The 15074-nt window shown below is 39.3% G+C and overlaps 1 protein-coding gene across 2 annotated transcripts in view; it reads left to right on the forward strand.

Annotated features, from left to right (window-relative positions):
* Positions 1-4960: 4960 nt before the first annotated feature.
* pde4dip (phosphodiesterase 4D interacting protein) overlaps positions 4961-15074 on the forward strand; it is a 47835-nt gene continuing 37721 nt past the window's right edge. The window contains exons 1-5 of one of the 2 annotated variants that reach the window (XM_058066730.1): positions 5179-5196; positions 6564-6615; positions 8136-8182; positions 8258-8325; positions 12446-12556. In XM_058066730.1, the coding sequence (XP_057922713.1) occupies positions 6575-6615; positions 8136-8182; positions 8258-8325; positions 12446-12556 (267 nt within the window). In that variant the 5' untranslated portion in view covers positions 5179-5196; positions 6564-6574. Of the gene's footprint in view, positions 5197-6563; positions 6616-8135; positions 8183-8257; positions 8326-12445; positions 12557-15074 lie in introns of both variants that reach the window. The other variant, XM_058066731.1, reaches the window with a different exon arrangement.

The raw sequence follows: 15074 nt of genomic DNA on the forward strand, positions 1-15074 counted from the left end.
GAAAAAAATACAATTAATAAATGAATAATTTCTCTCCTGGATATTATTTTTTAAAATTATTATTACTATTTTACTATATTGTTTTATACCCTAAATATAAAAAAATATTAAAGTAATGGAATATTTAATAAATTAAATATAATAATTATAATACATAATAACTAAATAAATATTGAATAAATCTGGATCAGCTTTTTTAACATTTTATTTTACTGTTTCAATAGCCAAGTGAAAAGAATAAGTTAATAATTTAATATCACTTACAAAAAGAACTACCCAACAAAATGAAAAGCAAAAGTAAACATAGTGCCTTGATATCATTCATGTTTTGATCAGATGTTTTTTGAAATGGTTTTTAAAATTTACTATACTTAGAAACTCATATATACACATAAATAAATGGAATATTATATAAATATACAGTATCACTTGGCCACCTTTTGAGCTGCAGTTGAAAGATTCACTATGATCATCATGTGTTCATTGAACAGTGAATTATATATGCAGACAGTGGACTGTTTTAGATGAAAAGGTGCCGATATATGGTCAATGTAATATATATATCATTATCATAAGTGTGTGGTGTATCGCACATGTAGATATGTTGGTCATGGAAGACCATAAGCATCTTGGGTGTAATACGACCCAAGTCTAATCCCTGTACAGATGGAATGCTGATATTGCAGGTTGACACACCCAATCCTATTAACTCTCACCGTCCTATATTCACCTCTTACGCTCCTCAGTCTTGGATGGACCCTCAATGAAGTTCTCTAAATATGTACTATAAAGGGATTTAAGTCTAGACAAAAGAATTGGCACACTTTATGGTGAACTACATTTGAGACTGTCCTTCCTTAAGTCCATAAACATTTCTCCATCCCTCCAACTCATCGTTGTTGAAGTCCTTTATCTTGCCATCTCCCAAGCCTTTACTTTGCCATGAAGGTGGATGATGATCAAGTCGCTCAACATTATTTGAACAGACGAGAGGGCGTCATGAATCAAGACACGTCCCAGAACGCCTCACGCCTCAATGTCTCCCAGCTGGTGTTTGGACACCGCCGGCTTCTTCAGCTCACCTTCAGAGGGAAGAAAAAAGAGGAGGAGGCCTATTTCGTGGACTACATCCCTCCAGCAAGTGATGGCATCACGCTACCTCAAAATGTAGTCTATGTCGTCATCGGGGTGGTGTTGGTTGTAGTGGCCACTTACGCCATAGTGGGACACCTGATAAAAGATCTCATGCATGACCTGGCAGGTAACCTCGGGCAGCGAAGTCCGGTCACCTCTTCTCTGAGAACCAGGTTTTGGACCCAGAATTTGGTGTTGTCTGCCCGTTTCCCACCAATTTAACCCCTAATCCTAATAATTATGTGGATTGTAGGAAATGAATTGTTGATTGTTCATGTTGAAATACAGTGGAACCTTGGTTACCAGGTTTTTTGGTTGAAAATACATGCCTAAGTTTGAGTGCATTGGCCAGTGTTATTAATAAAATGCACCAGTCCGTCTATATTCTTAATATATTTGATCAGAAAACGTCCATTCTTGTTAGCATATTAGCTAGCGTACAAAATGGCAACCGGTCAGCAGTTGGCTGTCAAAAATAAAACGTGAATGTTAGGTTAATGGACGAGTGGTTAGTGTGCAGGCGACACAGCTAGGAGACCCGAGTTGAATTCCACCCTCAGTTTGCATGTTCTCCCCGTGCATGCATGGGTTTTCTCCAGGGCCTCCGGCTTCCTCCCACATTCCAAAAACATGCTAGGTTAATTGGCCACTCCAAATTGTCCATAGGTATGAATGTGAGTGTGAATGGTTGTTTGTCTATATGTGGCCTGTGATTGGCTGGCGACCAGTCCTGGGTGTACCCCGCCTCTCACCAGCTGGGATAGGCTCCAGCATACCCCTGCGACTCTACTGAGGATAAGCAGTATAGAAAATGGATGGATTGATGTACTTATGTATTTATCTGCATAATTAGATTTACATTTTTCTTACAGGAAAAGATTCGGTTAGCATCTGTTTCAGTTAGAGTCAGACCTTTGAGAACAAATTAATGATGCTAACCAAGTTTCCACTGTAATCGGTGCACAATTAATTGTAGTACTTATCTGCAGCCAGCAGAGGTGCTGTTGATTCACTCAGCAACAGTTTGTAACCTAATAGTGCAATTGTGGAAGTTTAGATACGGCACAAATGTTGAATTAAAAAAACAAAAAAAAACATTTCTGTTCCTCAGACTGGATACTTGGCCCAAAATCGGTGGAAGATCACAGTGAAGGAGGTCGAGGTGCACTGGAAGGAGATGAAGAAGAAGAAGAAGAGAAGATGATGGAGAGACACAAAGTGGGGATAGAAAGAGCCACTGTTCATCCAGTCCTCCACCGAGGAGAAGCACCATCTCTTCCGACTCAGGAGAAAAAAGAACATCTTCACATTGTGTAATCTTTGCCTGCCCTCTGACCCCTCATGATACCGGCCTGTAATTTATCACATTAGTTTTTATCATCTAGTCACGCTTAACTAAAACCTTTTATTTTTCTTATGTACTACTCTGTACATACAGTAACATCTTACTAACATATAATGACAATACAACCTGTCCCTTATGTTATAAAGTACTCCATTATTGTAACAGTATGTGTTCCTATAGAGTACGTCCAACTACAAGCTTCTCTTCAATAAACAGCTTAACAATACAAGTTAGTCTCATCTGTCGTCATTATTAATCTATGTTATGTTCCTTCCTGTGTGTATAATACCTGCTCATGACACACACCTCATTTGGAAACCATTACTCAACATCAACCTCATTATAGATAGACAGACATTATTTCAAGCCTATTTGTATAATCTATTCTGTTATTGTATTTATGATAATACCTATTCATTGTGTTTATTTGTATTTCTATTATATTTTGAATTTTTGTCAATGTCTTGTATTGGAAAGCATTGTAAATTCTATTTTTATTACTATAATAAATAGAATTGAATAATTAAAAATATCAATGATATTTTATTATTGTTGACATTCTGAATATGTTACCCTTTATTGTATTTATATTATTAAAAATAAAATTATACCTATTTTTAAAATGACTTACAATAATAAAATATATTTTTCATATGGTGACCAGTGTTTTATAACTACTTCTAATGAAAATGTGCATGTGCTCAATGAAATAAAAAAATACAATACATATAATTCTGCATTTTAGTAAACAGTTTAATAAATACAAAACATTAATATTAGTTTGCAAACATGAATTCGTTCAGCCAAGGTTTCCAGTAAATGTATAATGTATAATGACAATAAAGGCCATTCCATTCCATAAATGAAAAAAAACAAGAAAAAAAGAGTAAACATGGATTAATAGATGAGCTCCTGCACCAAGCTCTCAGACTAGAGCTGTCCTATCTGGTCTAAATGCTGTGTGTCCCAAAATGTCTTCTAAGCCAACAGTCTATCATTTGTCCTTTATTATTGCATTTTTATTGGAATTTCATTCTTAGAATTATCTTAATTACCTGTGACTGCAAGTAGTGCTTGCTTTATGATGAATAAAGTACAATAGGGAGTATGATAGGTTAATATAACAAGTGTACTCACGCTATCTGACCTTGAGGGGTTCCAAGCTGTTCTAATCTCTTTCCATCCTCAGTACGGCTCAACATTGCACACCATCAGCGACTCAAGCCGGAGAACTTAGACAATATTTCTTTTCATCACTCAGGAATTTGCCCTAGCAGAATAGCACTTCTTGGACTGAAACTTTGTGAAACCTCTTGAGAGCCATGGAAGTACCAGTAGATAGCTTAAAGGTCCGTTACAAAGAAGAAGACGGTGTGGTGCTGTTTGAGAGTTACATTCCCCCTTCCAGGGATGCCATCCACCTACCGACATATGTGCTCTACTTGCTCATGGCCATCTTCATCGTGCTGGGGGTTCTCTATGCTATCATTGGTCACCTCATCAAGGACCTCATTCATGACTTTGCAGGTCAGGGGTTAGGTTGCTCAGTTTTGATTGACAGTGACAGTTTAATAATATACTTTGGCTTTAAACACCTTGTCTTATTAGGACTTATTAGACATTGGACTGTTCTTATGAATAGGATTATTAATTTCATGATGGCAAAATAGAACTAGTGGATTTCTTTTCTCCTAGACTGCCTTTTAGGGGAGCAGCCCGAGGAGGTGGTGGTGAACTACTGTGAAGCCAAAGACAAATTTATGGCTGACTGGTGTCCGGAAACCACGCCGGAACTGCAGGAGATGGCCCGAGCTGAGGAGAACAAGATGGCTGATAAAGACTTTATGAAGTCTCCTGCTATTTGGATTATTTCTACAGAACCACGAGGGACCAGGACAGGACCCCGCGTGGTGTTTGGGAAAAGAACTTAAAGAGGAGCAAGAAAAAATCTAACCACTACGTTCATATGTGACATTAATGGCAATTCGTTGCATAGTTAAGGTAAGCTTTGGTGTTAGGAGGACATCTAGTGGTTCTGTAGAGTCAGTGCAGGTCCTGATGAAAATAATAATAATAATAAACACCAGTTGAAAATTGTGATAACCACACGGCCACAGTCTGCCAGTGTTCTCATCTGTTTAATGTGACTCCTGACACTCGGTCCTGCTCGTACCCATGTCGGGGCAGTAGGTTATTTGCTCTTTATTGTTATTTTGCTTATATTGATGCAGAGAGACACGATTCCTCTCCACATTCATAAGACTTTATAACACACAATTGTAAATAATGTATTTTTTTTTTACTAATTCGTTCATTTTTATGAAGTCATGTTTACTTTTCTTTATTTATACTGTATCCTGTTCTACTGAAAACATGGAATTTCCACAATTTGGCGTGAATAAAGTCTGTCCTATATCTAGGGTTGGACATCGAGCAACTAGCATGAACCGGTTCTGACTTTCCGGTACTCATGGAACCATTTTTTTTTAACTTCCGGTGTCTACCTTTGGTCTTTGGCCAGGGCATCAAACATCAAACGGGAGGAGGGGGGCGAGTTCATCCATTTCAACCGCGAGGACAGTGTGCGACAGAACTTCTTAGCAAAAAATGAGGATTGCGCAAATAAGGATGCGACACTCACAGGATTAAACACTCTCGGTTTCACGGTTTACTGCCCTGTTTATGACCCCTACACCTGACTTCTTTCAACCAATCAGGTAAAGCAAAACAATAAATGAGGTGGGTCTTATGCTAGCATTGAAGCAGGGAATAAATTATACTTTATACTGTGAATACGGTGGCTAATTCAAATATCAAGCCAACTAATGCTGTGTACTTTAGCTGACGTTAATGCTAGCTTTAGCCAGGAAGTGGACCAGACTGCACGTTACTCTATTAACTGTATTAACATGGTGAAGTTAGTCGGATATTCATCTCGGGAGCTGTTACTTTCAAGTTGGCAGTTGGATATATAACTCCCCAGCAACAGTGATAGCGTTGTTTGCTATGAAGGTCCCACTCATACTCCAGACAGTCAATAAATGACTATTGCAAAAAAAAGCCATATATTCTAAATCAAACCATTGATTTCCTCCATGCAGTATAGTGGGAACTAACATGGTTAAGTTATTGTCTATTCTGCATCTTAAATTACAAGCCCATCAATGTCTGGAGTTGCTAACAGCCTTTTCAAAGAAAACAATCAAACAATCAAAGAAATGTGTAATGACCACATTTCCATTACCAATGTTGTCTCCTTGCAGTTATCGCGGACCTACGTTACTACTCTTTCACTTTATACATAGTAAGTCAGGGGTCTTCAACCAGTAGCTCCGAACCGCTTTCAAAGTAGCTCTCCAAAAGGTTTATTCGTTTATTATGAAAATTACAAAATGGGGTAAGTAGTGGCAGTAGTCTGGAAGTACTCTGGAGTGCTTGGAAATTACAAAATGGGGTAAGTAGTGGCAGTAGTCTGGAAGTACTCTGGAGCGCTTGGAAATTACAAAATGGGGTAAGTAGTGGCAGTAGTTTGGAAGTACTCTGGAGCGCTTGGAAGTGTCACCAATCAAAGTGGAGTGGGCGTCCCCGAAGGTGGGCCATGGGTGGCATAAATTAAAAGACCCTTTTGGAAATCCCAGCAAATACGGCTGGAATAAGTGCAAATTCTGGATGATCTTGAATGCTCTATGTGCGGGTTATTGTGTGTAGCTGCTCTGTAGGAGTCCACAACTCAATACAAAGGCCACAAATGAGCATAATGCCCCCCCTTTAATACAAAGATATTAGACAATGTCATCATTTCAAGAAAAGTCCCATATTCTTGCTAAAATTACAATACTGTAGTGCTAAATAACTGGTAAAAACGGAAATTAACTGAAAAATATCAGCGATATTAGCCTAGATTGGTTATTATTGATATTTGTATGGACCCGCCCACTTCATGCTGCCCTATGGAGGGTGAACAAACCTCCTCCTCCTGCAGCAGCACGGTGCGCCAACGCGCTCCACTCTGCTGTTTCTTGGTATCTCTGAGAGAAAACCACGGTGTGGTTTAAAGGCAACATGTATACCCGTTGATTTAAAGGAATTACTTGCATGGATTGGAGGTCATCGCCGATGTGGGGAGAGTGTGAGAGGTGAGCTGCTTTTCAAGCTAATTGTGCGTAAAGGGGGAAAATACGTTTCGCCGGGTTTTTGAACACAACGCGCAAATTAGCCAATATTCTGCTATTTTCGGAATGCTGACAGCGTTGTTATTGCAAAATATCAGGTGCCTGACTGTTGAACCGGTTGTCGTGAATACCCAAGGCCCCCATACGGACAAAGCTGCGGCACATTTCCAACAGCACATCAACCCGATCTGCAGATTCGTCATTTTTGTCATATTCAAATTAAAATTCAGTGCTACACTCCTGTGGTTATTGGTGACCCATTTACAACAAATAACAAAAAAGCAACAAAAAGCAACAGAAATTCAAATAAATACAGCATGGGTACAGTAAATCCATAGACGTGTGATATTGTGGCACATACAACACGACTGTGGTGCTATTTTTATCTTGATATGTAGCATGAGGGACATTTCTAGTCTACTCCTGCAGTTGACTTCTACAGCTCAGGCATGCAGCAACCTGTCCTCTTTGCAGCTGTTCTAGTGAGGAATTTACCATGTAGGGACATGCATCAATAGCATGGGGTAGCTTTAAAGCAGATATGTGTAAAAGTAGCAGGCCTGAACATGATGCCTTAATATAATACACTGCCATTTATTACCAGCATAATGTGCTAGTTAGCACACTGTACTAGCAGGGGCTAGCTTATCCCTCCAAATGTTCCCTGCTGGGTTTCCCTCACCCCTCTTTGATGAGGTCTTCACAGAGGTGCAAATGAGATCCTATTGTACATGTGAAAAGAGAACAGATCTGCAGTTTCTTGGCAATAAGCAAATAAAAGTCATGGCTTTAATGACAAAGTTGGGATGGGATTCTTGTGGCAGATGCACCTCAATGTGTAATATAATTGTCAAAACAGTAAAACTTTCATTTGTTTTGTTTGTACAGTTGAACGGAAATCTCAACAAATTCTTCCCACGTCAAATTATTGCCATCTAAAACCTTTATTTAAACTGTACAGGAACTGTTTTAAGTAGCATTCTAACATTCTTTGGTGTTATGTATGTGTAAAAATAATACTGATACAGCAATAATATTGATAGTATAAAACAGGAGTCTCAAACTCGCGGCCCGTGGGCCTGAGTACGATGCTAACTTGCTAATTGGGTAAAATTATTAAGTTTCATTAATGTTCATGTTAAAGGTTAAATAACTGTTAATACTGTACATTTGAATCTGAAAAAAATAATTTCTGGTTTCTTACGTTTTTCTTATTTGCTGTTTTATTATTATTTTACTTATTTATTACTGATTGATTGATTTATTGTCTTTATTTATTCTTAATTTGTTTATTTATTTTTTTAGCTTATTTTGTGTATAGAAAAATAAAAATTAAGTTGTTGATAAAAGAAGTTGTTCTTTTATCACGACATGTTGAGATTGTTCCCTATAATGCAAAGCCAAATTGAGAAATAAAAAAGAAAAACACAAGTGCATTTGTATGTTCCCCACTGACAATTGTGCTTGTGCTGTTTCTCCCACAGTGCTGTGGAGGAGGACCCATCATCTAAAACCACAGGCCCCATGACAGGTAAGCCTGTTATATATTAAGAAATATATTAAAAAATATATATATTTGTCTGATGCATCCCTTTATCTGTTGTAGATTTGTGTAGGGATGAAGCAGACAACTCTCCTCCTCTTCAGCCTCACACTCTAAAGCAGTTTGAGCAGGTCAGCCCTTCTAAGTTTTACTTTGTTTATTGGCTACATTATAAAGCTGCTTACTCTAATGTCTCCGAAGAAGGCAGGCTGTGTCTCAGGTCCAATACTTCCAATATACTAGTGGTGGGCGGGCCTCATTGGGTTGAATAAGACGCCTGGAATGTACATGAATAAAGAATGTGCGGTATACAATATGAACGATAAAACACACAAGACTCTTAAAGAGGATGTGAACGTCCCTTTTTTTTACGTCCCAGAAAGTGTAGTGGGTAGGTGAAGTTGTGTGTCACATATTTGTTCACTTGTGTTTGTTTGGCACCATGGGTGAGGTGGTTGTTTGGATGTGAGAAGCTACTTTGGAAGCAACTGGCAGGCTGGATTGAAACACTTGGCGAGGCGGATGTGGCCCCTGGACTGTAGTTTGCGCCCCCCCCCCCCCCCCCCCCCCGCTATATAGACTACATTTGTAGTTCCTTGGAGCTCAAATGTTGAAAGTGCAGTGCTGTTGCTCCCTCTTCTTTTTTGTCTCAATTGTGTATTGCAACCACTTGAGTTATGATGGATGTATGGAAGTGCACCAATTGAGACACAGCCTAAAGCCAATTTAACACTTGCACAAATTTTGTCCCTGCAATAGTATTTAATGTTGTGTGCCAAAGAGTAGATTCATTATAAACTGGAGTGAAATAGTCGTCCATTGCCACTTTATGTCACGGTTTTTCAAAAATAAATTGTTGCTTTGTGGTCTATTATTTAAAAAGTATGCATATTGATGTAAATTGTCACAAATTGTTGCCTAAATAGCAATGGTTACATGAACTAAAATACCTGTGCTGTCTGTGCCTGATGATCATGAATGTACCTCTTGTTCTTGTTTATGCTATTTGCTTGCTGGTCTGTGCCATGTTTATGTTTAGCTTTGAATATGTATCTGAAATTCCACAATATGGGTCGCCGCTTGTCATTGAGCGATGATGGTGGATCCCGCAACCAAACCAGTTGAGAACCATTGATCTAAATGACACACATTGCCACAGCGAATTACAGAGGGCAAAATTTGTGTCAAGGTGGCCCAAGATTTTTGAGAGCTCTGTGCTGAAATCTTGCAGCTCAATGTACTGCGACAGGGTTAAATACTGATGTCCTTTTTGATACGTTTTTCTGGTCAAAGGTTTTAAAGGCTTGCAAAATAACTGAGCTATACTGTGTCAGTTTTTGGTATCCCTCCACTGGAATACAGAATAGTCACTTCAATGAGACAGTGGGAATGGAATGGAATGGGATGACCAAAGGATGGGCTATTCTTAAAAAACACTGTGAATTATAACAGTTAGGACTTGTTGCACTGCACTGTATTGTTTACTGCACGGTGGAAACATGGCTTGTGCCTTTAGTGCAATTTCTATCCAAGATGACAACCAAACTGCACATGCAGTGAAAGGTCTTAAAATCCTGTCAAGAAAATTAGATCACCTGTAGCTGAGGGTATCACATGGAAAACACCCTGGGTGTCCCAAGTCTCCCCTGGGCTCCAACATGGCCCACTTTCCTTGTCTTGGATTATTACATTTTTTTTGTAAGATCCATCTAGGCAAATATTCCTCTTATTATTGTTTTGTGGACCATGCAGTGTTGTCTCTTGACAGCAAGCAATTAGAGTTTATTATTATTTGGCCAAACATTCACATTCACAGCTACACAGCGGTCGAGTGGTTAGCGTGCAGGCCACACAGCTAGGAGAGCCGAGTTCAATTCCACCCTGCATGTTTGCATGTTCTCCCCGTGCATGCGTGGGTTTTCTCCGGGGACTCTGGTTTCCTCCCACATTCCAAAATCATGCTAGGTTAATTGGCGATGTGAGTGTGAATGGTTGTTTGTCTATATGTGCCCTGTGATTGGCTGGCGACCAGTCCAGGGTGTACCTTGTCTCCCGCCCAAAGACAGCTGGGATAGGCTCCAGTAGGATAAGCGGTAGAAAATGAATGAATTCACATTCGTATTTGTTCATGGCCGTTACTTGCGTCTCAATTCAAAGAATACCAAATGTATGTATGATTTGAAAAGGAGTGTCACTTGAGGTTCATTTAAGATTCTGTTGTTAAATGAAATTTAAAAAAATGTCAAATAATGTGGCCCATTTTTGATCACACAAACCAAAAAGCCCAATTTTATCTTTCCATTTTTGAAAATCTCCACTCTGAACAGTTTTACCATTTTTAAGGACAGAATCCTTCGTTTGCGTGTGGACACATGAATGCATATTTTTTTTGTGCCTTTCTGAGTTATTTAAAATATCCATATTCATGTGGACATGGCCAGAAGCCATACCTATCAACCCTTCCTTTTTCCCAGAGAAGCTCCCATATATTGTCATTATTTGTCAGGAATTTTACTTTATTTTCAAAAGCAAATGCTGGTATCATTTAATCAATAATCAATTCCATTCATTCATTCATTTTCTACCGCTTTTTCCTCACGAGGGTCGCGGGGGAGCTAGAGCCTATCCCAGCTGTCTTCGGGCGAGAGGCGGGGTACACCCTGGACTGGTTGCCAGCCAATCACAGGGCACATATAGACAAACAACCTAATCAATTCCAAATAAGTCTTATCATCAAATTAATCAATTATTATGCACACTTCTTGTAACATGTATTAAAGACGGATGGATACATCAAATATCTAGATATTCCATAAGTATGAATGTTATTATATGTTGATTGATACTACATGTCATATGATTAAGATTTAAAACAGTATGAACATGTATTATAATATGAGCTACTGTAAATATGTAGTATATGTAATGGCTAAACAATATGTACTAAATGGCCAATTAAAGATCTTGCTTTTTCAACCGGATATAAAAAGGACCTTTCCCAAAGCGTCTTGTTATGATGTACAACTGAGACTGAAGTAGAGAAACCCTGATTGGTTTATCTATTGATTAAGATGCGTGTCCAAATCCGTTGTAAGCGAGTTACAGCGAGTGTGTGCACGGACGTGAAGGTGTTGTGTGTTAATGCTCCACCAATGATGTCATCCCTAATGCGTGTGGAAACTAAGTTTGGCGTCTGATGCTATTGTGTGTCTGAATAATTGATCAACAGACATGTAATGGGACACGTTAATGGACATCCGGAAGAGGAAGTATAGTGACGTAACCGCATCACTTTAGTCACAAGTCAAAACTGTCAAAACCTTATTAAATATTAGGCATTGCATTATAAGCAGTTGTTAAATGAGAGAGTGAGAGATTGAGGGCACCCTATAAATAGCACTGCGGGCGCACAACTCCAATTTCATTTGACATTTATTTTAACTAACCACTCTGTAGGTTCCTTTCATCCAAAACAACTTAATGCGGGTCTGTTCGGACCAGAAGAGTTTATACAGTAAATGTAGATATTTTTACTGAGATGTTACATGAAAATGCCACTAGAGGGCAGAAAAAACAATATCACAAATACAAAACAATGCAATATTAATTGAAGTCAATCATTGTTCCTTTAAAGGGTGCTTTTAGCTATTAAAATATTATTAGGGGAAAATGGTTGTAAACATGAATATCCATAGTATACAAAAGGAAGAAGACAAAATGAAAACATTTGCCCTTCTCTCCCATCCCCCTTGTATGTGTCAACTCCTGATTTTGCAGCAGAGTGAGACTTCCCATCATATCACAAGTGCCTGTAAACCAAGAGCCACTTTCCTCCCCGCCTGCCCCTCCTCCTCACTTCCACCCATCTCCCCTGGCGGTCTGGGATTCCGGGCATGTGTCTTCTTGTAAAATAAGCCCCCTGTCCCGTCCCCTTGCCACTCCAGAACACACCATGAGGCTGACATGGATGCATCTGTGATCATCCGGGCTGCAGAGACGCCCTCTGCACCTCAAAAACTCCCATAGATTGTGTGTGTGTGTGTTTTTGTGTAATTGTGTTTTCGTTCCGTTGTGTGTGCTTTTGACAATGGGCTGCCAGAGGCAAAAGAGGGACACGTGCTTATAGCTCGCTGTCCTTGGTGATATGGAGAAGCCAAGGAGGACATTTCGTGATTGACCACTAATGGACTTGTTAAGACGTCTGGACGCCCTTTGACGGCCATGTCTAACAGTTATCGCACTTTATCACAGCACTTGAACGACCTCAAGAAGGAGAACTTCAGCCTCAAGCTGCGCATCTACTTCCTGGAGGAGAGGATCCAGCAGAAGTACGAGGAGAGCAGTGAAGATGTCTACCGAACGGTGAGTAAATAGGACATGAGTCACTTATTTTTAAACACTTTAATGCCGGTGAGACGCTACTGCAGAAGTCCTTGTCTGAGCAAACTCCAGTTGTCACGCTCATCAACATCCTGCCATTTGCTGCAGCAAGTGTTTACAAGTCTTTCATTGCACCTTCATTTATATGCACTGTGTGAACTTTTGTGTTTGGGTCGACATTTTGGTGTTCAGGAAAACACAAAATATTTTCTCATCACCTTGTACCATGGAAATGCCGTTATGTATGCCTTTATTTATTGTTGTAAATGTCTATACAACAATAGGTAGAAATAGTCTGCGTATCTACAAAAGGGACTCCTTGCAAAGTACAGCTTCAAACTGATCTTCATAGTCACATTGTAAAAGTGAACGTGTGTTCTTTTAGGACAGGGTTTCCCTATTCGACGTCACAACATTATTAGAGTCATCTAGACATGATATAACACCCCTATAGTCACTTTTACACTAATATTATTCAATATAGAAGGCATAATCTGAGACAATACGCCATTTAAGACATAAATAAGACTGATATTTGTGTGTTGCAATAAATGTGTGGACGACAAGAAGTAATTTTAGGGAGTTTTAGTTTGGAGTGGATTGCGGCCCCAACATTAGCCCATGTTGTTATTATGATTATTATATTAGAATTATTATTATTGTGCGTGTTGTGAGATGATTCAAAACTGCAATGAAAGCCTTTTGTGTCTCAAAATATCCCAAGTTTGATTTCTATATGGTATTGACAGGAGACACAAGATTGAGTCTATAAGAAAGAGACGACATTTTAACATAACTTTATGAAAAGTACAATAAATATGACATTATATTACAAATTTAATTTCTACTCTGTTCCACTCTTCTGCACTCTGTGTGTATGCTACCGGCCCCGCCTCCACCCACCAAAACAAAGAGACTGTATGACATATTTCCTTCATATTTTTTTCTTTTGTTATTAGAGGATTTGAGCATAGCTAAAGGTTTGTTATAAAATCACATATTTGTTACCAAATCAATATAAACCAAACATCTTGTGGTTCAGAATTGAATACTGAACTAGTTATCGATTCATTGGATAATCGATTAGTCATTGAGTAATTGATTGCAATTCTAGAAGATAAAATAATTGCTGATATATCTGACACAAAATGCATGTAATGTTATGAAGTGTAATATAATTTCATGGAGAGTTTAACAGTTGTTTGTAGTTTTCAATGGTGGACTGTTGATGTTTCTACTATGTTACTCATAATTAATGATGGTCAACATTAACACACCGGCGCATAGTGGATTAGTGGTTTGTATGTTGGCCACACAGTCAGGAGACTGGGAATATAATGGTTTGCAGTTTCCCCGGGTGTTTGTGTGGGTTTTCTCCCACATTCCAAAAACATGCATTCATTCATTCATTTTCTACCGCTTATCCTCACAAGGGTTGCGGGATGCTGGAGCCTATCCCAGCTGTCTTCAGGCAAGAGGCGGGGTACACCGTGGACTGGTCACCAGCCAATCACAGGGCACATATAGACAAACAACCATTCACACTCGCATTCATACCTATGGACAATTTGGAGTCACCAATTAACCTAGCATGTTTTTGGAATGTGGAAGGAAGCTGGAGTCCCTGGAGAAAACTCACGCATGCACGGGGAGATCATGCAAACTCCACACAGAGATGGCCGAGGGTGGAATTGAACTCGGGACTCGGAGCTGTAAGGCTGCATGCAGCCCCCAAAAACATGCATGTTCTGTAAATTGGAGATCTAAATTATCCATATGTATGAATGTGAGTGTGAATGGTTGTTTGTCTATATGTGCCCTGTGATTGGCTGGCAACTAGTCCGGGGTGTACCCCGCCTCTTTCCCACAGTCAACTGGAATAGGCTCCAGCGACCCTAGTGAGGACAAGCAGTATAGAAAATAGCTGGATTAATACACCCTGAGTGAGATACAGTGTAATCTTACACAACTGCAACAAAACAGTTCTTACATTGGACCTTATCAAATACTGCAGTTATTCCATCTTAGACAAATAAGTGTCTGATGAGTCAGATTTGAATGAATATCCTGAACAATGCACACATACCCAGAGTGACTGTGTGACCAGATCACATATCAGTACATCCATCCCACCCATGGGATTTTAATCTTTTGTCTTTGCAAACTTTCACTCTTATCAGTCTAATCTCTTTATGATTGGCGGCTAAATCTTTGTTCTATACTTGCGAGCAGCTCTGGGTTGTTGGCCGGCGTGCCCGCTGTGTAAACATTTTACTGATACAGAGCACAGTCAAGGTGGGTACATAGCGATCCCTCTGGAAGCTTGATGCACTATTTTTAGCCAGACTACACTCACATGCCATTGCATGAGAGTCCAAATAAGAGAGGACATGACCCACGTTTGAGCTGTGAGCAAATAAGTAATTAGAGTCCTTTTCCCAAATCAATCAGTGCGTGTAAGCATGTGATCTGCATGAATAATCCGGGTTGACAGTGGATT

The sequence above is a fragment of the Doryrhamphus excisus genome, chromosome 3 (assembly GCF_030265055.1).
Source record: "Doryrhamphus excisus isolate RoL2022-K1 chromosome 3, RoL_Dexc_1.0, whole genome shotgun sequence".
Classification (NCBI taxonomy): Eukaryota; Metazoa; Chordata; class Actinopteri; order Syngnathiformes; family Syngnathidae; genus Doryrhamphus; species Doryrhamphus excisus.